This window comes from Athalia rosae, chromosome 6 (genome assembly GCF_917208135.1).
Source record: "Athalia rosae chromosome 6, iyAthRosa1.1, whole genome shotgun sequence".
In the NCBI taxonomy this organism is placed as follows: Eukaryota; Metazoa; Arthropoda; class Insecta; order Hymenoptera; family Athaliidae; genus Athalia; species Athalia rosae.
In genome coordinates this window covers 3,982,460-4,007,503 of record NC_064031.1, presented here as the reverse complement: position 1 = coordinate 4,007,503, position 25,044 = coordinate 3,982,460, and the positions used below count along the sequence as shown (strand labels likewise).

The following is a 25,044-nucleotide window of genomic DNA, read 5'->3' as shown; positions in this document are numbered from 1 at the left end:
CCCCCCCCCCCCCCCCCCCCGCGCGCCCCGAAGAAAGGAAGAAGGAACTGGCAAACATCCACGAAACAAATTGCTCTCGCAATTCGCAAAGATGGTTCTGTTTTTCCTTTTTTTTTTCTTCTTTGCTTCATCTTTGTTATTTTCTCTTTTTTTCTTATGGGAATCCGCGAGGCTCTCGTCTGCCATGATTAGCACTAAAAAGTATCTCTCTGGCTGCACGACCGCCAAGAATGATGCGTAGGTTGTTACTCTTTTTAATTACACTCGTCCTCGAGATAGGAAGAAATGTCTAGAACGCTCTTTAGAAGATCGAAACAATAGCTGTCTGACATTTATACTCCAGTCGGCCAGCTGAAACGTGTAATTGCTTCCCTTTTTTTTCTTTCTTTTTTCACGTTTCAAATTCAGTTTCACCGATTTAGGCTCGACTCGCAATTTCATTTTCGAAATGTGTCTGGACGTATATGGAATAATGTAATAATCATGATAACTTTATACTCCATAGGGATTCTAATTGATAATTGGGAAGGTGAAATCCTTTCCACGTTTTTCGTTATTAAATTTTATCAATTTAATCGAAAAATATACATGTAACGTGGGATAATAATATCCTTTAGCTTTTATTAAACAATTAAACGTTAATCCAATATAACGTATACTTATTAGTTACGTGTACGGGTATTAAGCTCCAGTAACCTGCTTTCGAGTTCTCATTTCGTGGCAGAATCGTTAAGGATAATTGCAAGAGTCGTTAAAGCGTTATCATTACTCGGACCGAAAGTTTCTAATCGCGTGCTTTGTATTCATAGGTACTCGTGTTTGTCCTTTACATTTTGAAAAAATTTATGCATATATATATATACACGCATACCATCGTAACAATATCAACGATACGTAATACTTACGTAGCGTAATGTAATATATATATACATAAAAGAAAAAAATTCACGATGCTTAGGTATGCGCTTACATACGAATGTAATTTACATAAAATTACATTTCTCGTGTTTCAGTAACGGCGAACATCCCACCGCAAAGGCCATGGATCCCCTTGACGAGGCCCAACAGGACTAGACCAACCTGTAAGTACCACGTAACCTTCTCCTAACACTCGAATAGCTCGGTATACGCACAGAAATAGAGAAACCAACGTGGCGTGTACACCCCGTACAGCTATTATATGTATACATATGTGCCATAAATATGTGCTGGATGTATACCCATGTATTTAATATCCCGTGGAATTTTCTCCGGAAACCACCGTATGCGGATACTTTTTTTTTTTCGATTATCCGTTTACAATTATTCAACGTTTAATATTCCGTCTGTAACCTCTCGCCTTGACTCCGAATGTCCCGAGGGTAGCGTGAATTAAACTTGAAAAATCGCTGGATAATTCATCGAATTAACGCAGAGGAGATTCACTCGCTTGTCCTCCCGTTGCCGCTAACAACGAAGACGACAATAAGCGAAGAAAAACGGGTCGAAGAAAATTTCTTTTGAAATCCTTTATCCACGTTGTACAAACGTTGAGAACTGTTCTAACGATCGCTAGAACTAGATCATCGCGCATGCATTACTCGGTTTTTTTTTGTTTTTTTTTTCATTAACGTGAAACGTACGAAACGCGAAGAAGTTAGGTAGTACAGATACGGCGGATGATGCGGTTGCATTAATTTCCACCCACGTTCCGTGTAGCGAAAAATCTCGATGAAATATGGTCCGCTCAATGATAGCACTGGGACATTTGTTCGCGGCTATCTTCGCCGCGAAATCTCTTGAAGAGTAAATATTAAAAGCAACCCGACCGGACGACGATGCTACTACCGCCTATACCTTCCGCTGTTGTGTATTTTACGTGGAATCAAATGCAGACAACAAACGTCACTCCGTTGCTAAACGCGTCGGGAGGATCCGCCGACAAAATTTTGTCTACAATAAAACGGACAATGGACGTCCGGCTAAAACGAGGGGACCCCCTTCGGAACGAGGGTGTATTCTTCGTCCGGTCATTTTTCTACCTTTTTTTCCATCGCCGTTGTGCGTGTAATTTTACTTTCTTTTCTTTTTTTTGTTTTTTTTTTATTTTTATTTTGACTTCTGACTCGATTCAGAGGATTCGCGCCGGTTGTCCGGGAAGATATATTTTCCCAAGAGATTCGAGTAAACAGAATCACGTTTATTGAACATGGAATATTTTTACGACGACGAGTTAATGGGAAATTATTTAATACCGCAATTACCGGGCGATCGTAACTCGTCGATAACTATTTGAAATCCGTCGGATTGGCATGGTGCACGTGCTGTTAAACCAGATCGACCATAGAATATACAGCTGCCTGCGGAGCCGTAGGTTTGCAGATACAAAACGACTGAAACGAGCGTCGGACGATTCTGATAAATTGATTTATCTCCCCGCTGTACATTTCATATCGTTTTTCTTCCATACCTTACATCCGGAAGCTCGAGCGAACCGTCGGTTAATTTTTTCAGACGGTTTTTCCCCCCCTTAATTTTTAATTTCGCGATCGATAACGATTTTCAACGTTCGTCGAATCGGCTCGATACGTCTAATCGCATGGCGTCTAAGCAACGAGCAACTCCGTTCGAATTACACACTCCAAGAGAATGACAGCGGAATCGAAGTTCGATCGATCGATAAAAAAACCGAACACGCGAAACTACGAATCGGAGAAAGCGGATTCGAACTCTTTCCCATCTCCCTCGTTTTGTCTCCTAGTTTTTGTTTGTCTCGCGCTACTCCCCGTTTATCCAAGCGAAGTAGCAACTGTTCCACGTGTTCGTCGTGCACGAGATTTTCCAAGTGCCCCCGGGGCGGACGAGGACACGTGCTTGGTCGAGTAATTAACCAGTTCGAACACTTTGTGCGGTCGTCATGGTAACGGAGGATCAGCAGCGATCTGTAACCCTCGGCAAACAACGGATTTCCCCTCTGCACCAGCAATAGCAGCAGCGGCAGCAGCAGCAGCAGCAGCAGCAGCAGCAGCGGTAGACATAGCTGGCTATACGAGAGCGGTGAACCTGGACGTTGACATCGGTCTGGAACAGACGTGAATCAATGTCACGCACGGATAACTCACTACCAGGTGGAAAGACGGGGGGAGAACTGTTTCCCCGTCTACTTTTCGGTCTGTGGGGGCGATCGGATTAACAGGATATTAAAAAGTAATAACGAAATGAATAATTCCACTTGTAAACCACCTTCGGGTATCATTTCCCCTCCCCCCTCCCCACCCCCGAAGAGTTGGAGGTGGAAGACCGCGCTTAAATAGCTTCGACAGGAAATTGGGGATTTTGTTTTAATGGCGGATCCTCTTCGGTTAAAACCAGCCGAGCTCGAGTCGATGAATTCGTTATGTCGTACCCCAGGATACCGTGCATCGCTCTCGTTTCCCTCCCACCGCGACGATTACTCGCTTTATTTTCATTAATAATTTTCTTTCATTTCCTCGGTCTTTTTCTAATATTTAATTTTCACTCGCTCGAAATTCCTTGCTCGAAAGTTAGTCAGCGTCGACAATTTCTTCTAATCAGCATAAAGAAAATGTACATCGGTCATTTTCAATTTTCCGTGGCTATTCGAGATTCGCAAGATTTTCTACGATTGTATTTCTACAGATTTGTAAAAAATTGCGGGTGGAATGGCGTAAAGGGCAAGTCCTTCGACCGCGCGATCCTTTCTCCGGAGGATTACGTAACAGCGATGTATGGAGCGTGTATCGCTATCGCGACGATAATTGATTACGGTTATTAAGGGTTATTAAGGCGGTCCTTGGTACAAAATTGCCCTAATGAACAATACATTACACATTCACACGCAACAAATAAGCGCTCAGGGACAAACGGTAACTCATACGAAACGATATGACGCGCTACGCCGCCAATTTTACACGAATCCCAACTGTAACGATGATTAAATTACAACGATTATTGCCGGGGTGGTGTACGTAATAACATTTTTTCCTCAATCCCCTCGAACCGACGATCGATATAATACGTACGTTCGATTCAAGTCGTGACGCAGTTGAAAATATCTTGCGTGATACATCTCGAGAGATATTAAGAAAATTATACCGTTCCACCGGTTAATTCAGGATCGATATTCCGCGGAGTATCAAAAAAATAAAAATTAAATAGAACTACCATTCGCCTTGATTTATTCCGACACTCGAACAATGGCGAAGCCGATACAAAAATATGTTTGATCAATAAACCGTCCCGATATCCGTAATAATTATAAGCTAACTTGATCTATATTTCCGCTAGAGAGAATTGAACGAAAACACTTGTTATTCGGTCTTCGGTCTTCCTCGTGAAAATCGTTGCCGCGCCGCGTTTGTCTACCGTGAAATTTAGCTACGTGTACACTTCGTGGCGCCGTATACATTCGAAAGCTATACGGATAAAAGCGTTACGAGGGCTCTCCACTATGTGGGACTATAATCTGTAGATTACAATCAGTTATCTCTTGCCATTACACGACAACCAACTACAAGCACTTCGGTGATCTCAGCTTCGGTTTCGATTGTCACCGCGGAATCTACAGTCTCGCCAAACAGACGAACAGTCTTTTTAGGTAATTGTGTGAAAAGAAAGCAATTAGAAATTTGCCCCTTTCTCGAATCGTCGAACGTCAAATTTCTTATAATATATGCCTAGAAAATGAACCAACTGAGCAATATTCAATTTTTCACGAGATCAAAGGAATAGGCGAATCTGTGTTCGTATGGGTAAATAACGTTCCTGCATTCAACTCGAAACATTTGTTCAGACGAACGCAAAATAAAAAGAAAGAACCGACTGATTTCGCCATCGGTATCCTACACTATTGGAGATCTGATTTCTATCGGACAGTGTGCGCTTCGAGCGTGTCAATTCCTCGAGGATTCAATCAGGCTGATTCGGTCTATTGAAAACGACTCATCACTCGTCTCCGTCCGGCCAATCAATGGAGGAAGGATAGTTCGCCTGGCCGTCTTACTTCCGCGGTCTTGCGATCACGGTTAGTCGTCGTAACCTTACTCAACAACTTTTATCTTGAGCGACGCTCCTCCTCGCTTCCAGTCTCGCCTCTCGAGCCGCTCAACCTCAACCTCAAGGTCTGCGAGCCACCCTACGCCACGCCATATCACGCCAGGCCGTTGCAGCATCTGGGCAAATTTATTGCACAGCCGGTCCACCGAGCTTGGCCATGGTCGACTACCTCTTCGAGCACTTTACGGGGTAGGGAATAGCGCAGTCATGAGCATGGCCGAAGGTATAAAGAGACGGTGGAATAGCCTCCGCCGTTGCTGGTCAAAAAGGAAACATTCCGAATGGCGAGCGGAGAGGAGAATAAGATAGTACCGGACGATAAATCACTTGATTATAATTTACGCCATTCATTGTTTATAATACGACTCTATTGTACTTTTTTGATATACGAGCGAAATTGAAATTCATCGTTTAGTTTTGGAAGCGGGATGCGTGTTACGAGCACCGGTAGACGCGAACGTATTTACTCGTGTACTCATTTTTTTCGTTTTTTTTTGTTCTTTTTCTTTCTTTCTTTCATTTTATCATTCTTCTGGTTTCGTTCTTTTTTTTTTTTTATCGAAGCGGACAAATCAACGGTCGCGGAACGACTTCGACCGCTTCTTCTTTCCCCACCGGTTCGATTACTATCTGTAGACAAGGTTTACCGGGAACATCCTACATTTTCACTCCTCAACGCGGTACACGTACGTAGCTAAGTACACACACGTACGTTGTACTCTATTTCTCGGTGTATTCGTTCTTCGTGTACACACCTACTGTGTCACGAATTAAATCTACAACTGCCTTTAAATCACGCGATAAATTCTCCGCGGGCATAGTTTCTCACAAATTACACGGTTAACTTGTATCGCAATCCGTATAATGTGTATCATTTCGAATCACCTGTGTTTTTTTTTTTTTTCAAATAGAATGATATTCCCAAATTCACAGTTTTCGGCAAAGATATCACCGAGTTATGGTTGCCTAACGGAAAATTTATGGAAGGTCGAATAATAATATCTACTAAATAGAAACCGTCAGTGATCTAGTTTAGGATCATAATCCGGCAGCTTTTCGGGTCCGTCGAACGAAGCCAATGTTCGCGCTAGAGTTCAAGGGTAGGGGGGTAAAACGTAGAGAGGCCTGAAGATTTCCATCGGTTAAATTTATGGCTTTATAGAGAACCTTGCCGATTTTGGTATCGAATTGTGCAAAGTCGTTTATTTATTGGGGCAAATCTTTTGCGCTTCGCGCAGTTTGTCTGGCTTGAAGTTTAATTTAGCTCGTCCGAACGACGAAGTGCAGAGGCTGAAGCTGACGCCGAGGCTGCCGAGGCGAGTCCCTTAAAGGAGGTATGAACGACGTAGGAGTGAGAGAGAGAAAGAAAGAAATAAAGCAAAAAAAAAAAAAAGCAGAGATAGAGATAGAATATAGAGAGGATAGTCGGGAGCCACCATGGTAACATTGATACGCGCCAGGGTTCTGGCAGCCGGTCTGATATATTGCCACGTAAGTGCTCGCTTCTCAAACAAACTGCTGTTAACTATGCTTTGCAACTACCGCCTCGACTTCTTCCTCTTCTTCTTATTTTTCTTCTTCTTTTTTTTTTTGTTTTTGTTCGATTTTTCTCCTTTTTCCTCTCGTATACCTTATCGCCCCTCTTTTCTTCGCGCTCCCTCAACAACCGATCCACAATTTTCACACACCGCGAGCTTTCCTTATTTTTTTTTTTTATCCCCTCTCGTTTCCCTACGTCAAGAAACTTGAGTCATTGAATACTTCCAGTTTGTTATCAGCCTCATCTTCGACGCCCACGTTATACTCCCGACGGAGGGTAATCGTGTAATCTCATGTCCAACCTCCCACCACCACCACCACCACCCTCTCTACTCATCACCATTGTACTTCTCGGGCAGCGCGATTCTCGTACACGATGTAATTCCTTATTTTCGCATCGAAATCCATCGCTCGCCTTTCGAGGGGATTTTATTTCACGTGAAAATTACTGTAATTACACTCACGTAGTCGGTTGCGCGGGGAATATTCCGATATCACGTAACAGGATATCGAGAGTAAATAATACTGTCGCAATTTAAAACCGCACCCTGCATAACTCGGATATCGCGCGAACGCTCGAGAGTTACGAGAGCTGTGTCTTATCATCGCGAGAAAATTTCTGAAAACTATTTAACAAAGTTACGTAAGATTATCGAGTATCGCGTGACTTGCGACAGTGATCCGTAAAGTTTATCGAAAATTGATTCGTCTCGCCGAAGACCTCGATCAAATAACTTCCAACTGTTTTACGTACTCCCGTCTCCGTCCACTGTAGACAAAGAGTGGCGACAAATTCACGTACCCTGAAAAAAAGGCAGAAAGCGTGTAAAAAAGGAATGACTGGAATCGCGACTTCGAACGAAGCTTTTTGAATCGAGCTTTAAGCACTCTGAACGCGACGGCGAGACCGGAGCGTGACGGAAGGCTATTCTGTCGGCTGTTTTAATTGGCGGTTAAGAACGTCTTAGCAGCAGGTAGTTGTATTATGTTTTATAATAATGGCATCGCGGATGAAATTCAATGGAAAGTATTCCAGGGGCAACAAACCCTATTCCCCCGTAGGTAGATGTCGGTGGGTCCGTCACGTCGCTTATATACGCACACACGCTTACGCGAGCACGCCGGAGCCGTCGTACGTACGCGCGGCGTTGTATTTTAACGCGTGTGTGCGTAAATTAGGTAACTTGCCTGGATTTTATGGAACTGGTTTTACGCGAGACCGTCGGGGGCTTAAGGCAGGTCGTAACATCGATGACCCTCGGAATTCCTGCAACATCCTCGCGGTAATGAATGAAACGAACATCTGCCTCGTTCATCCGTAACATCGTTTAAGTTGCAGATAGAACTTTTAAGACCATATTCTCGCTGATAAGCGTGTATAACATACGGCCATTGGTTCTTTTCCACCTGTTGCAAATGCCTTTCGGTATTACAACCACCCCGCATACCACTCGCTGTCAAACGCGCTAAGATCAGAGTTAATTCCGTAATTTAGGGGCGAGGCTTATCCGCGTTACCCGACTTTGTTTTTTTTTTCTTTTTTTTTTTTTTTCCCCATCACGTTTTCGTTCAATTCCAAGCGAACGCGACGCGAGAAATCAACACCGTTGTTAATATCTTTTCATTCGATTTCACGTCGTTTCGCGCTAGTATTGATGTACGAAAAGTAATTCGTTTCGAAGAAAACACAGCTGGCTTAGCGTAGAATTAAAAACCGGATCTCTGTCTCTCTTTTCACGAGGGTCAATATTCTATTTCTTACCCCTCGATACCTTGTTTTATTATACTTTTTCTCAGTAAATTTTCTACCGTGATCTTACCGGTGGGGGATATTGACTTACACGGTAAAACATTGATGAAAGATTAATGCGATCAGGAGAGAGAGAGAGATTTTACCTCGGGGGCCCCACCGGTATAACGAAATAAACGCAAAAGGAAATTGAGCCTCTCAACGAAAGGAAAACAATGTAGCACTCTAATCGAAATCTCATTAGCAATAAACCAGCAGCTGGCCATCGCGTTAAAACAAGTCTGCGGATCCTATCGAGTCTCGATGCGTCAAACCAACGCGCTCTCTAAAATTTTTATCCATTATTTTCATTGGGGTAATCGCGAGAGTCCGTCGACGTGGACTTTTCCAACGGAATTGAATTACTCCGGTCACTCCTGTTATTAGATCCCCGCCCTACGAACTCGAAATGCGTCCTGATCTGTGTGAGATCTTGAGTTTTTTCCTCCCCTACCTCTCCGGTGTGATCGAGAAAATGGGTAGGTATTCGCTATAAAATAGCCTCCGATTGCTATAATCGAGAGACATTAGGATTTTGAAAACGGAATAGATCGGGTACAGAGAAAAAACAAAAAAACAAAAAAACCTTCGGCGATTACAACGGAATCGAATACCCCCCAGGATGTCTTAACTCGGAGCGACTCTTCGAGCTTCGAGAATCGCCATCTTTTCTCGGTATTCGGGTCGGCCACTTTGCTGCTCGAGGCTATCGAGCGGCGAATGAATGAACGGGAAGTGCAGAGGAAATGGCACGTCTTTTTCCTCTTTGTAGGAAACCACCACACCGTATAGTTTTTCGTTTAACGTTCTTTTGCCAATTTTCTGATCGTCTGCCCATCAGTGCAAAAACTGAGACAAAGACGTTCAATGGAGCGGATCAAATAGACGCTGACCTCAAATTCCTGGGGTGCTGGCAAGTGGCGACTCTACGCGTTGTCCTCTTTTTTCTTTTCTTTCTTTTTTCTCTCTTCTCTTTTTCGCTCATCGTTCACGTGGCAAACAAGACGGAAAGGCACATTCGATAGATGACCTTTGTGGGAACGACATTTTCACCATCCGACCCAGCTGCGCTGCAGTAGCGTCGAAAGCTCCGAGTGTTTTCAAACCTTTGTTACTTTATCATCGACTTTCCCCACACCCCCGAACAGCCGGAAGATGAGAGGAACCTAAAAAAGAAGAGCTTCTTCTCCTCCGGCTATCAATGTTTGACAGTCTAATCCCCCGACAGAGAGTCTGCCGCTGCAACTTTCAGGCTGATAGGAGGCACCCCAGGAGGGCTGAAGACGGACTTCTGTATGCTCCCGAGGAAAAAAGAGTGGAAAGATCGCGAGATGAAAGAGAAGTTCGTGGGCACCATGAATAGCGAATAGCGAGACTCTCACGTGAATGGGATGAATATCGACTGAGAGGAGCCCCGGGTTCGTACGACTTACGCGTCGGAATTATCCCCCATAAAGCTTCCATTGAAAAGCAACCACCGAGACGAGTACGGTTCCATGCCCGTTATAATTAAACGTGAGCACTGATCTCGTCGAGGCAAAAATTTTCATTTCTTCTGGCTTCGAATCGTCGACCGATGTTTCATTGCGGTTCATGGATATTCCGTGTTCGGAAAATGACCTGAGCGAGACATTGGTCTCATTTTTTTTCTCAGCGACTCGTCGTCGCTTCGTTATCATTTTACGCCGAATGTTTCGTACCCGGTCTTTGGATTCCGAGGATTCCGGGAGCATCGTGTAAAGAGCGGGTTGACGAGAGGCGCCCGTCACTCCCGCATATTTTAAGGATTTTGAATAACTCGCAGCCTGTCGGTAGTGGATCGCGCGAAGAGTCCGAAGTATTCACGGTTAGGTAAAAAACAGAGTGAGAAATCCGTGCTTGAATTCACTGTGAAATTCTCCTCTTTACTTTTTTGCACCGGTGTGCAGTTCTTCGTCTTGCATTTCGGCTATGAGCTGCAGATGGAGAAATTTACTGTACAGCTTATAAGAATAATGCTTAGCTACCTCGACCAGACGTTCGTTTTTATTGTAGAAACATTTCTCTTTTCGCGCCGTTCTATTTCAGAGATAGAAATCCGTACGAAGAGACATTTTACCATTCCCGCTTCTGGCTGGAATTAAATGAGGAGAATCGCTGAAATTGGAATCTTAGTCGCTCCAACGAATTCCTCGATATCTTCGTCCGAGTTATGGCAGGACTTGACTTTCGTCTCGACGTACCTCACCGGGACCCGCGGTGTTCCGGTCGTTTCCCGCTACCCCCGTAATTCGTCGACTTTCGAGATAATTTTACAGCATCGCTTCAACTAATTTGAAACGACACGGCTTTTACGATCACCCTATACACACACCCGTAACGAAACCCCTGCCGATAAATCAGCCGGCGCGTTTCACGTAGATGGGTTTATATACCGGTTTACTCGACTAAACGAAAATCCTCAGCCGAAACGAGCCGACGAATATCTACGCTCTTCTGCGGAGTACGACGAGCGACGAGGACACCGTACTTTTGTTACACCAGAAAACCGACCCAACGACCGCAAGTTTAGATATCTGGTGTTTCACTCCAGTCGCTTTAACTATCCAAAATACAATATTCATGTGACCCAAAAATTCACTCATTGTCAGCCGGGGCAACATATTCGACAATAACTCCGTCGCGCTACCGGTTTACCTTCGTCATTCGGAAAATTGAATCACCAATTGAACGTAGTATAGGTCGATAACGTCCTTCAGGAACCGGAGGGTTCACACGCGTGCCGATCGCATAATAGTCGCGAACTTAATCGTACCATCAAAATTACGTTTCTCAGATTTTCCGAAAGATGCTATCGTTCATTTTTTATTTTTCTCCAGGCTTTCGCCTGCCTTTTGAGTTCCATGTGCTATATAGAATCCTTATGAGAAAGTCCATTTAACATCCTAAGAGTGAGAAAACAACTTTGAAGTTTAAAATTCGTTGGACAGAATGCCTCGTCTACGGTAGCAAATAACTGCGTAGACACGGAATCGGCATGATGGGCTGTTTGTTTACTAATCAAGGTGGGCAATGCGGAATGTTTGGACTCCCCCCCCCCCCCCAATGATATTTGTAAGTCGTACGCCACATCAAAGGCTCATTCATTACGTCGTACATCCAACCGAGTATTAGGAAACGACGACGCGGATACCGAAATCTAGCGACAATCTGCTTCAGAGGGACGAAAATTGTAGTCGGAGCACGTCGCGTCACTCACGTACGTTCCACTCTGCCTAAAATTAACGCACGGCACGGACTGGTATTACGACGTGATGGAAGATCGGCGATACCTAACTGCTGCTTTTTACAAGCCGTACTCTCTGCAGCAGCACTTTTCTTTTCTACGTACGTATCCTTTCATTCGATAGAAATTGTGTGAAAAGTGCATTGAAAGAAGTTGGAACACGGTGGTCGTCGTTGTGAATAGATTCGTTATATGTGTATAGAAATTAAATATCAGATGGCGGCGCGTTACGTCACCCAACTTAATCTCGACAACAACCGATAATCCATCATCCGTACCGCGGTATTGTGCGACGTGAAAAAATTTCTGCCCAGTCCAATTTGAACCTTGTTTGGAATACGAGGTCGGTACGCGTTCCCGTCGGTGAATAAAAGGACTTCCACAACCATTCACCGTGGTGTACGCGAGGTAAAGTTAAATGGAAAAGTCGATCCGCACACCCAGACGTACGTCGACGAAATTCATCGGAGGTGATTCCGTACACTTCGGAACGTGGAGCTGACCTATCGTAAGTTATCAATCAGCGATTCGAATAACTGAAACTGATCGACGGCCAAATTTGACCAAAGTTCGCAAATTTTGTGGCAAAAAAGTCCCCATTTTTATGCACTCTATACCGTCCCGAACGGTTGACCGATGCGTCGTTGCGATTATATCAATAAAAAATTGAACAATACGGACGCTCTGTATGGGTAAATGAACACAGGGTGAAAACGATGAATCGTAAAACTATACAGAGCAACGTGTATATCGTGGTATCGGTTATCGAGTAGCAAGTTTCTGTTATTCGGATCATAAATTATTCCAAATGTTGGAGAATATATTTTTGCCAAGGTTGATATTGGCCTGTTAAACCTTCCGACAGTCAATGTCAGCGAGGCCAATCCTAAATGCGAAATAGAATCGGCTATAAGAAGACAGTCGTAAACGGTAAAATTGCCATTTCATTACGACGATAAAACGGGAGAAGTTCTCAAGAGCTCGGATAGTAGTTGGTTGGCTCGCTCGCAAGTTGTATCAACTCCTCTGCAAGATTAAACTCCTTTTCCTCAGCCACGTCCATTTTCCCTCGTCGTACTTTTTCCTTGCAGATTGCTGCACTTGATTTCTCATCTAATGAATTATATTTCACCCTCAGCTTGTCGCCCCCCCCCCCCTCCCCGGCCAAAGATCGAAAAAAAAAACTTCGACGTCACTTTTTTGGTCTTCGGGTGAAATTTCATTGCACACGTGTCGTCGAAAGAACTTCTTACAAAATGTAATACGCTCGTTTCGTTGCGAAGAAAAGTTGAATCAATTCCAACGCCACCGGTTACACGACATCGTGTCGCAACACCACCACCACCACCGGCACTACGACCTACTACTTCACCATAACCGAGAATTACATAAATTCTCTGTCCGCGTAAACCCTAATTGTCAAGAGGGCAATTTACCCGGGAGCAACAACTAGGAGATAAATTTAGTTATTTTCCGTGTCCCTGACATCTCGTTACCAGCCGCAGTAATAAGTTGGAGGGTATATACACCGGCATCGCGTTTTATAAACGTGACCGGGTGGCGGTAGCCACGCGTGCGACACGATTATCTACGGTGACCCGGCATTTTCGTACGGAATTAAATAAGTTGTACGTACCGTAGGACGATGACGTTTCTTCGGTGTTTATATAGAAAAGCATGAAAGTAGCGGGTATAACTTCAACTGATAAGGAACCCGTCGTCGTCGAGTAAAATTTTACCGGGGAGCTTTTAACTTTATCACCCAACCGAATTCACCGGCGATGGGGTTCGAATAAAAAAACTTTTCTTTTTTTTTTTCCCCCCCACATTTAGCCGAGTTCTCATGGAGTTTAAATTATGACAGAGTATCGTTTTTGATTTTTCGTTTTATCATTCAATCCGCTCTTTGATGTACCTACTCATTTTCAATATTAAAACCTCGAATCCAAACTGTGATGAAGGCAACCGTATAATGGAGTAAAAAACAATTTGAAAAAAATCAGCTCATCTCCTGAGTACCTATAGAATAACTCGATCGATATTGGAAATCAGTTTTTTTTTCCATCCCACTCTTCTCTACTCCACGACTGATATTGAAAAAAAAAAAAAAAAAAAAAATCACGAAATGAACCGAACCGTTGCGAAACCCGGGTAATAATTTTAATCTCTAAAAATGCGGCGTATCTACGTACGTGTGAGTGATTATTTGAAAAATAATAAAAATAAAAATAAATAAAGGTGTTCTGCATATTGCGTGTACGGTATATTTGCTTATTTATGGTCTGAATACTAGTGAAATTTATTCCAACAGCCCCCCGTGTATGGATATCCGCTGCATCGGACAGTTGACACGAAGGGATGATAATTACGAGTGTTTTTGTTTCAGGTATATTCACCGTAATGTGTTACAACGTGTTGTGTGACAAATATGCTACAAGGCAGATGTACGGTTACTGTCCAAGCTGGGCACTGGATTGGGAATATCGGAAAAAAGGGATACTCGACGAGATACGTCACTACGCCGCGGATATCATAAGCCTCCAGGAGGTAGAAACCGACCAATTCTACAACTTCTTTCTACCGGAATTGAAGCACGACGGTTACGACGGAATATTCTCCCCGAAATCTCGTGCCAAAACCATGGCGGAAAACGACCGAAAATACGTAGACGGATGCGCAATATTTTTTCGAACAGCCAAGTAAGTGTACAATTCAACTAACATCTGATCCCGTCACTTTTCATGCACATTATTGTTCTCTTCGTTCGAAGAGGAAACAAAAAAAACGGTGTACAAAAAAGGGAAAACAATCGTTTTCGCCGGTGCGCCCTGATTTCAAACTCGACCAAACCACCTGTGATATGATACAAAGGGTTTGATACCGTTCGAAATTAATTGTAGAAGCGTTATCTCCTCGGTATAATTGGAGGGCCATACCGGGTGATCGTCGGTAAGGGTTTTAGGAGCGTTGATGATACTCGTTAGCAGGTAATATCCTCCCGTTAATATCTCTATCGTCGATAGAAGCGAAAGGGTCGGTCAGTCAGCCGTGTTCACGGACGCGTATACATACAGTATGCCGGGGAAGTGGATAGATCGGAGGTAACCACTTCCGGTTTTCTCTGAAGGCGGAGGTGCCGTTCATCCTAACGATTGCGAACGCCGAGCAAATATTCAAAGGATACGACGTGGGACTACGAGACTTGCGGCCAGCGGTGGTAAGCTCGGATATCCTTTGGAACCGTCGTAAGTACGTCGAGCGGTCTCACTGTAAGGTCTCGTTTGGCATTAGATTGCGCGTAATCAAGCAAAACGCGATATCAACGACCCTCGCCGCTGAATGCTCAGTTTCTAGAAATGGGCTCCTCTCCGAACCGGCAAGAAGATGCTCGACGAAGACCCCTTCGGACTAATCGTAACGATTCAGTTTCCTACCTCTTCATCCATTTTGCCCAACTCTGCGCGCGTCTCCGTTGATCTTATTTATGACCCCGTATCACTGCTCGGGGTTTGACTACGTTTGTCATCGCCGATCTGACTCCCCTGCGAAGCAGGGAGCACCCCTGCCGCCTTTTTTTTTTGCTGCCACATTGCGAGGAAAAAAAAGATACAAAAGAAAAAGCCGAGTCTATCCCCGCTATAATTCCGAAGACCCTCGATAGGCACGCCCAAGGGACCATGGAAATGGAATGTCCTGGTTCAATTAAGCCGCCGATTCGATCTTACGTACAACGGTTGACAAAACATCCGCCCTTCCACTCGAATTCTCGTTCGAGGTAGTGGGGTAGGTAGGTACCCACCCTACTCCTGCAGGAACTACTTGCGTTCAATTTCCGCTCTTCGACTCGACTCTATCTCTTTCCCTATTTCTCTTCCGCCCTATCCACTCGCTGATTTTCGGCTTATTGCTCGCCGGTTGCGGTTGGCGATCGCGGTCTGCGGTTCGCTCGTGGGGGGGAATCAGGGCCTCGCGGTCATCGGTGAAGACCACCCCGCACACCGATTAAATTACACAACGAAACTTTCCTTTTCGAATATCGAGAGGCGGTCGATCCTCGATCCCCGAGGAAGACGAAACCGATAATCCTTGGATGAAGTAATTAGCTACAAGGGCTCGACCTGAGAACAAACAAAAAAAAAAAAGTGAGATCGTTTATTTATCAGTTTTTTTTCATCTCCAGACTCTCACACCCTCCTCCGCTGCTGGACTCGTATCGTACCATTTGGAAACGAGTACTCTTCGCGAAGCACTTCGGAGGAGGACATTCCGTGTTCCCGAAGTGCAATAGTACTGAATAACTATCCGGGGATTGAATACTCCGTGCGTTTCACCGGTGCTGGCTAGTAGCGTACGTCGAGCTGTACGTACCCATGTGTGTACGGTAACGAGCGTGAAAAGTTTACGTAGGTAGAGTATAACCGAGAGCTTTGCTTCATTGAGTAGTTTAACCCGCCGCGACGAGTAGTCCCCGTAAGCTATAGCTGGCATAAGAACCTGAAGGAATTATTGAATATCGTGGCCAGCATCTCACGGGATAACAAGATACGGGACAGGAATGTACCGGCTCACAAATGGCCCATCGTCGTTGCCTTTAAGGAAAAGTGGATAATATAGTCGGTAGAACGAGTCCTCCTGGTTCCTCATTTTTTTTTTTTTCGGTATTCCTTTCATTCTCTTTTTCTTTCCACTTATTTTCTGAGGTGATATAGTTTTCTGCCGCTGGACGCGCTCTCGATAAGCTTGAAATACGGTGTGGGCAAAATCGTTTTTTGGAAACCTGCAGTTGCATCGACATCGCCGTGGCGATAACGCGCTTCACTTCTACCTAAGGATAGAATCAAAGTCCTGTAAATTTCCTCGTCTCTCCGCCCTCTCTCTCTATTTTTATACATTTTACGACGGTTCGCGCGGATTAGATTTTTATGACAGCTGCTGTTAGCTTTGCGAGGTGATTTGTGGACGTTGACTGTTTTACTACTTCCGCTACCGACCAACGTCACTAACCACTCTCCATACAGAGTGGGTGTCTCTCGTCGTAATATTCACTGACTTGGAATTTCACGACTTTCCTATATTCCGATACTTTACTTCTGATGACTAACGTATCCCAACTTTGATAATGAAATTCCTATTTATTTCTTTATTTTCGACCCTGCTAAATTCGCTGTTAACGTATCACATCTGGAAACGTTCGAAAAAATTCCACCCTCGTTCTTGTGAAAAGTTTTTCATTCTCGATCGGGCTACTCCGCACGTATTATCGTATCTGACCGGTAGGCAAGTTTCTCCACCCGTCCGATCCTCACTTCCGATAGGTGTCCAACGCGTAACGTCAAGGTCAAATGGCAGCCCGAAAAAAATTTCACAGTAGTTTACTGCCAGCGTGCGTCAGAGCTCAAGACTTCCGAAGCATCGCGGTCGTTTCAAAGGCGGAAGTACTCTTTGCCTCCGAAGTACCTTCACTTTCGTCGAAGTAGCGTTTATACGGCTATAATACGGCGTAGAGGGTGGCTCGTTTGGATCGAGCAGATGGACGATATATTCCGGAACGTGTGACAGGTTACACTTCCAGTCTTAATTATTATCTTGGAATCTTATTTACCAGGAGTGATACATCGATGTTGGAAGTGCGACGCTGTTGCCGTCAAACTTATTTTTTCCATCTCCCTTTTCGTGTTCCGTATATTTTACGAGCAATTGAAATTGATCACCCCATAGAAAATGTATGTGATCCGTAATTCCGGGGTGGTCCTACTTACTTTTCGTACGGACATGTTTCAAGGTCTCATATTCCGACGTCCCCTTACATTAGATCGATGTTAGGGAATGTAGCTACCTCTAAAAGGTTTTATTTTATAACCTTCTCGGTGGAGAGAATAAAAAAAAACAAAAAAAAAAAATTCTACGTATATACATTTCTTCTCGCCGGGCAATTTTCTACGTTTATGACACCACGTTCTCAGAATGAAGAACATGTATCAGAAGCTCTCCCTCGTACCATAAATTTCATAAAACTCTGGTCGCATGGTTCCTCACGAAGTACCGAAGGGAGAGAAGGTTGCTTTTTTCAAATTCGAAGCGAATGGACTAGCCCGAAATGCGTTTCTTTATCGAGATTTCGTTAAATTTAGCGAATGATGACGGACGACTGGCGCGACTATCTGCGTTATTCATTCGTCGTTCGCCCCCGGAACTGGTGAAGTGAGATGCGAAATGTTTTTGTTCTGCGTTATCAGCTTCTGAACTATTCAACAAAATTTTCTATACCAAAGAGCGCGGGTTACACAAGTGAAATACAAAAATATCGGAAACGGCTCGGCTATTATAGTTTATATTGTATTGATTGGCATTGTTGCACGAGGCCGAAACAGGTTTACTTTTTATCCATAAAAAAAAAAAAAGAAAAAAGAAAAAACAACTCGCACGCCATTCTCAAACGCATCACACAACGGGTACGCGGGTATGGATACGTATACCGAATTTCCGGGATAACGAATGACTCCCGGCAGTTTTGATAGGGTTGCAACAAATGCCTATTGTATTTTTCAACGGTTAAAAATTCCCCAATTAAATATCCTTTTAACGAATGACCGGCTAGAATGGTTTCGCCGTAGATCGAATCATTTGGTTCGTTAAAATTTCATAATACAGTCAATTCGCCAACATCGGTGACGACTGATCGATGATTGACAAACGAGCTTATTCAATACCACGTAACAAACCAAGCTCGAAACCGAGGGTATAAACTTTATGAATTTCGCTCCGCCGGGGGCACAAATAACACGAATTATCGCGTGATCCTGCAATATGTTTCTTCCCTCCAACAAGCGAGGAAAAGTATCATTTGTTCTTTGGGGAAGTAAGTCGTAGTTACGAGATACCTGGCGTTCTTAATTTTCATTCCCCAAAAACAGGAACAGCTCGGGTATATGACTTTTATACTCTCGTAAAATCAACTCAATTGTTGTCTCTGATATAATAGAACAAACTTTACCGGCCTTTGTACAGATTCGTTGTAAAAGGGTTGTTTGAAATGAGAGTTAATCGAGGCGTATCGAGTCGGTTAGTATTCGCTTTACCGGGTTTCCGCCAGCGCTACGGAAAATTATTTAGTTAAATTTATATGATATCCAGGACAAAGTGGCAGCAAAGAAACAAAGAGAAGAAAAGCGCCACTTTCTTCTGCTGTTGTATTATCCTGGAATAAAAGGAAGTCGCTTCTGGTTTTCTCAAGTGAACTGAATCAGACTGCGAATGTATATTTCAAAAAGTCCGGTATATTTATAGAAGGATTCTCAATGTAGCCACAGCCGATTTACAGTGAAAAATACTACGATCGCGCGAGGCAAGCTGGAAATATTTTGCTGCTCGGGAGTTGATTTTGAAATTACAAGGGTAGTAAAGTCGCCTTTACGGTTCTTCGCGAAATCGAGTACTTCGTATTCTCCGTCGCTCGCACAGTGGGTATTTATATTGTAGTCCTTAATTATCAAAGGCGGTAGGGAAAAAAAAAAAAACAACCCCTAGTTGATACGAGACTGTGTTCCAAATCGATTTTCGCGTGATTATATTCCGCGCGTTTCTTTGCGAAGAAAAAAAAATGAAAATTCTTCACGATCTAGAATAAACGTTCACAATTATTGGAAATGTTTCTTCGTTTGTCGCACGTCGTATATAATCCGTAATTACGTTGAAAAAAAAATTTCTACCTTGCCTACGATTCGTCAAATTTACAAAATATAACTGCTAAAAATCTGGTGGGCGCGAATAAATTGAGAATAAATTTTTCTCTTTCGTATTTTCTATTCGTTCGAGCAACTGTTTTGACCGTGTAACTGTAACAACAGAAAATTTTACCAAAGAATTATGACGGGTCAGAATTTTATGAACGTTAGCGAACTGTTCACGAGTTGAATTAATGGTCCTGTGCGGCCAATTGCGCATGGGACATTATTTTTTCTTTTTTTTTTTTCTTTTTCTGTTATTGGATATCTACCTGGAATTTATATCCAATTCAGCATTCGAAAATTTTACAGTCTGCTACATGAAGCTTGGGTACCAGCCTTGGACTGCTCTGTTTTTTTTTTTTTTTTTCTGTTTTTAATTCTTTTCTTTATTCGATTGAACTAAAAATATACTCATTACCGAATTTGTGGAGTGCTGCTTTTGTATTATACGTATAGTATATAGGCTTCGTCATTTCTTGTCGAATTCTATTCATGAAACGTTACATGAAACAGCATGAATTCTTAAAAAGTTCTACTATAAGTCAAATCTTAAGTCGCTTTGATCCTTTTGCTCAATATTTACTACGGTATACATTGCCGCGAATTCTTTTGTTGCTCGATCATAAATGCTTTCGAGTGAACAACAATCAGATAAAAGTCGGGAGCTTTTTATTGTTATACGTACAAAGCCACCGTTGTTCCTGTAATAATATTGCTCACTCATACGTATATTATATTCATAATCTGCATAATACCAGAATAACAATCAAAAATTCAACTCTTATCTATTGAACATTTCATTGCAATATATTTGGCGAATACTTTTATCTCGTAACCAAGTCGAATTTGATTTAGTTTTTCGAAAATTCGACGTACAGTTCTGAAGAAGTAGAGTGGAAAATCTAGTCGATGTAATTCTAAGAGCTAGGACAAAAGCATTCCATTTCAGCAGATCATTTTCCCCCCCCCTGATCCTTTTTGTTCGTTTATTTTGAGGACTCGAGTAATTTATACTTCTTTTCACGATGATTTCAGATTCGTGCTAATAAAAGAACATTTAGTGGAATTCAATCAGTTGGCAATGGCGAATGCTGAAGGTTCGGACAACATGCTGAACCGTGTAATGCCCAAGGATAACATCGGGCTGGCAGCCCTTCTGAGGACGAAAGAAGCGGCATGGGATAACGGTAAGTTTTTTTTTCTATTTTCAATGTTCAGTTTCCGTTTTTCTATTTAATTGATTAGTTTTTATTCATTCGTGGACCATGTGACGAATTATTACGTGCTCCTTGCGAAGGGGGATCGGAATTCGAAGAAGGCGCACATTTTATTTCAATCAGTTTTGTATCGTCGATGAACACAAACGATTCCGAACGAATTTCCATTCAGTGCCGATACAGGAACGAGTGATTATTTGCGTAACAATACGAAAGCCCTTTTATCGATTGGTGCGATTGACTGATGAAAGCAAACATCGAATCTGAACAAAACCCACATTGAAAACTCATTACTTTCTACTCCAGTTGAGTTGAAAAATTTCTTCCTTTTGGATAAATCCTTTCCTATACTTTCCTACCGTCAACTTTCCGTCTCTGGTTGCTCACCCTATCACAGAATTTCTTTTCTCAAAATTTAACTAAGAATTGAAAGTTTATTTCTCAATATTCTCCCGTAGGTAAGAAATATGTTGCACGACAACAATTATTTTAAAGTATCCTTTATAGACAAAGGATGATCAGGACAACTCTGATAATCTTTTCAGTTTCCAGCGTCTTTTCGAATTTCCCATTTCCTTACGTTTCCTTATGTATATTTCTCCATGCGAGCTCTTTAAGTTGCGAAGATAAGAGTTCGGAAAGAACCGGCGAGTTTAAATGAAGGAATGAAAAAAGGAGAAATATCGAGGAAAGGGTATTGTTCTTTTGTCTGGTGAACGCTCATTAAATCGGTTGTTCTCCGCTAACTGGTCGGATCCGTCAGCAACTACTGCCTATATTCACGTTCCTCGGGTAAAGTAACTTTGACTTCGAAGTACTCGGGTGTCTTGCGATAAATTCTTTCATCCCTGTCTCCCTGTCTTCCCACGTTGTTTATTTCGATTCTTTTTTTTCTGTTCTCTCAACTATACTTTTATTATACCTAGTATTCCACATATACATATCATACCTATATACTACTATACCTATACTATCACTACGCGTTTCGATTCCATCAATCGAACACAATCGACGACTGATTTATCGTGACATTTCAAAATTAACTCAGACCCCTGCGTTGATTTAATCAAGTGAACAAATCGAGATTGAAAAAGCTAATTTTTATCATCAAAAGCTTTTGAATAATCTGATCAGAGCTAACGTATCGATCCAACGCGAATTACCAATCATTAAGCGATTGTTGATGACTTATTGCCTACTCGGATGCTTGTCGTTCGAATTTTCATGCAATTTATTTATTTGTATTTTTGTTTTTGCAAGTAATTTTTTTCTCAATCTTCATCTCTCACCACTCTCATACACCTTGTGCTATTGCACTGTTTTTCACCTCGTTATAACGATTTCACACCCGTTCCACTAGTTTAATGAGCGTAACCGTACGCATTTCTGTAATTCGAGCCAATTAACTCGCGATCGACGATAATTGACGAGGACGCACCTCCTGCGGCACGCAATACTTGATCCAGAGCAGCTGTACAAGAAGATCGTTGCGAGGATTCTTTACTACTTCAGCTAAACATACCCGCCTGTAGACACTGGAACCGGAACCCTTCCTCAACTTTCCCCTCTAGTCACGAAGTCCTCGCCGCGGAGGACCTCGAGTGCGGACATTGGATACCCATAATAAATCCCTGATCAAGCCGGTCGAACGAGACCTACTTGTCCTCCATTTCTTATCTACCTTTTTCTCTCTCCCCCTTTTATACTCTTGTCTGTCCTATCCATCTGACTACAGGGCGTCTTTCATCGCTTTGACGACTAATAACGTGGTATCGCTCTCCGTGCATAGGTTACTTCCACAAGATCTATAGCGTATCCTTTTACGATATACATGGATAGAAACCGCCAATTACCATGTATTAGTTGGAGACCTGATACCAATCGAGATTCCGGATAAAATTATTATCGTCATTACTGTTCTTCATTTTTTCTTCTTATTGCACATTAGTTGCGGATGTATTATATTTGTACTTCGGTATCATTTTTTTGGAACGAAACGATAGCTTGATCGTTCTTTGAGTTTATAAAAAAAATAAAAAAAAAATATTACATAAAAAAGGGTTACACGTAGGTACGAACTATGCGTACGTGTACTTGCGGGTGTTTTAACATATTCTAGCGATGTAGTAGAGTGCTTGTCAAAATATTCCCAGCAATATCTACAGAAGCCCCGGGAGTCCCAACGGAAGCAAAACCCCGTCCCTGTCGAAGCCCCAACCCATTTCGAAGGCTTTCACGGTCGACAACTCGATATTATTAGGTCTGACACTTTGACTGCCATAGAATTTATGATTGGTTTCATTCTGCGGGTCCGCGATGGCTACGCCAAAAGTCCGTCGAGCGACCAAACCCAGGACGCTTATGCGAACCCTCCCTTCAAGGCACCGCCTGAGAAGTTTGGTCTTTTTTTTCAATTTTTTTCTTTTTTTTTTTTTTTCATATACATTTTTTTTTCTCACCCTACCTAAGCGTATACGTATTATATGTATACATATGTATAATATATAGAATCGCGCCAACCGATAAAAGCTTTCTTACAAACCTACATTCACGATATTGATTTCCTGTAATTTATCGCCGCGGCTAGCTCTCAAACCCTATGCTGCTGTTACTGCTGCTGCTGCTGCTTGCTGCTGCTGCTCCAGTTGCCCCCGATTCGTTCTGCACTCTTAGCAAAGTTCACGGTATACCGGTGCCAAGTCGCAGAATATTATATACCCCATACCAATCTGGAATGATTTATATCTTTTGATATGAAAACGTTATGCCGTCTGTCGTTTACGCTAATTAATGTGTCGCATCTAAAATTCAGATACATCTATTCATTTGAGTAGGTGAATCGAACGATGTCTGAATTATGCACGTTTTAGTAAATTCTTACAGATGTTCTATGGGGTCGTTGAGGGAATCTGGAAAATGAATTTTGAAACATCAATAGATTTTTGATCATTAATTCATTGAAAACGAAAAAAAAATCTTGTCCGTGCGCGCGGGCAGTTTATATTCATCTATTGAATTACCAAGATATTATTTCCTCGTGAACGGTACAACGAATTGTATTATTTGTTCTCACGTCTCGCCTGCACAAACCAATTCTAATCTAAAATGATTTATTAGCACTATGCGGAGGTAGCTGAGTGTTATTGGAATTCAATTTCTCCGTGATATCTTTGCCCCGACTCGCGCGATATTGCCGAAGCTTGTACGGTCTGATTGGTGATCAGCTGCATTATTGTACATGGGGATATTGCATAAATTACGTATATTATGGTATATGGTTATATATGTATTTCGTATATATCCATATATTTATAGGTTTTGTCAGAGGTTGTGTACGTGTACTCGAGCTCGGATTAGCGATTTTGTTCGAGTTACGCAAACATAGAAATTGCACCCAATTTTCCATCCTATCTTTGGATGGAGGAATAAATTTTACCATCCCACATCCATGTACACATCTGAATCATTTTATAACTATATCATTCGTAGATCGATGTGTTATGTTGTTGATAGCTCTCTCTGCTCTCATATCGCCCAAGTTTTCGGTATACCGAATCATATAGATTGTGGATCGCAAATTTGAATTGGCAAGCTTTGTAGATGTCTACTCATCATAGACGATTTTGATGAGTTCTAATTCGAGTCTATTTATCACTTGAGAAATGACAAGTGCTATCGGAGTTGATTCAATCGGACAAAATGGATCTTTCATTGTTAGAAATACGAAAATGAAAATAGTAATTACCGGTACTTTATATTCGCGATGACTGCGCGCAGAGGCTGATTCATTTTTCACTTTAAGAACTTTAGACTCTTCTTTGTTTGCAGTTGTTTGCGGTATCTTCTCCAAAGTAGAACGAGTATGAATTATTTCAATTTACATACCAATACATACATATTTTTAAGAATAGAAAAGTTGAAGAGGAATTGAATAAACTTATTATTCGCTCGATACCACATACAGATATTTTTTAGCTAGTTATAGAATCTTCAAGTTTTGTCGTATGCGGATATCCGGCATGGTCCATGCATACAATGCTGAATCGTGGCACGTGGCCAGATTCTAGGAACCCAAGTGTCACGAACTGTCTTATGAAAAAGCGCATGTCCTCGATCGCCTGCAACTGACGCCCGATCTAGATACGTCAGCGATAACCGAACTGTTGTAAAGGTTCTTTGCTCGGTTCTGACATAATACCTACGTTGCACAAACTCGAGAGAATTTGGGAAATACAATTTTTTCAGTCACATTTTCTATGAATAAGGGGTATTTCGCCGTTGCTTATGGTGTTGGAAAGTTTTGCATAAGAATTACTTTCGGAATTCGTAGATGATCATTCGTAAGCGTTGAGCTCAGAGAAAAACTAATTTACTGTTCTGACATCAACTTGTATCATTTTCTTATGTGGCTAAGTTAATCGTTTTAAAGAGTAATGCTATTTACGTTTAAAA

The 25,044-nt window shown here is 42.4% G+C and overlaps 1 protein-coding gene across 9 annotated transcripts in view; it reads left to right on the top strand.

Annotated features, from left to right (window-relative positions):
- LOC105687871 (CCR4-NOT transcription complex subunit 6-like) overlaps window positions 1-25,044 on the top strand; it is a 404,495-nt gene that overhangs the window by 370,177 nt on the left and 9,274 nt on the right. For 7 of the 9 annotated variants that reach the window (XM_048657108.1, XM_012403793.3, XM_012403786.3 and 4 more), the window contains 3 exons: window positions 1,014-1,082; window positions 14,035-14,347; window positions 20,411-20,562. In XM_048657108.1, the coding sequence (XP_048513065.1) occupies window positions 1,014-1,082; window positions 14,035-14,347; window positions 20,411-20,562 (534 nt within the window). Of the gene's footprint in view, window positions 1-1,013; window positions 1,083-11,533; window positions 11,750-11,809; window positions 12,157-14,034; window positions 14,348-20,410; window positions 20,563-25,044 lie in introns of those variants that run through there. The other 2 variants (XM_048657109.1, XM_048657113.1) reach the window with 2 other exon arrangements.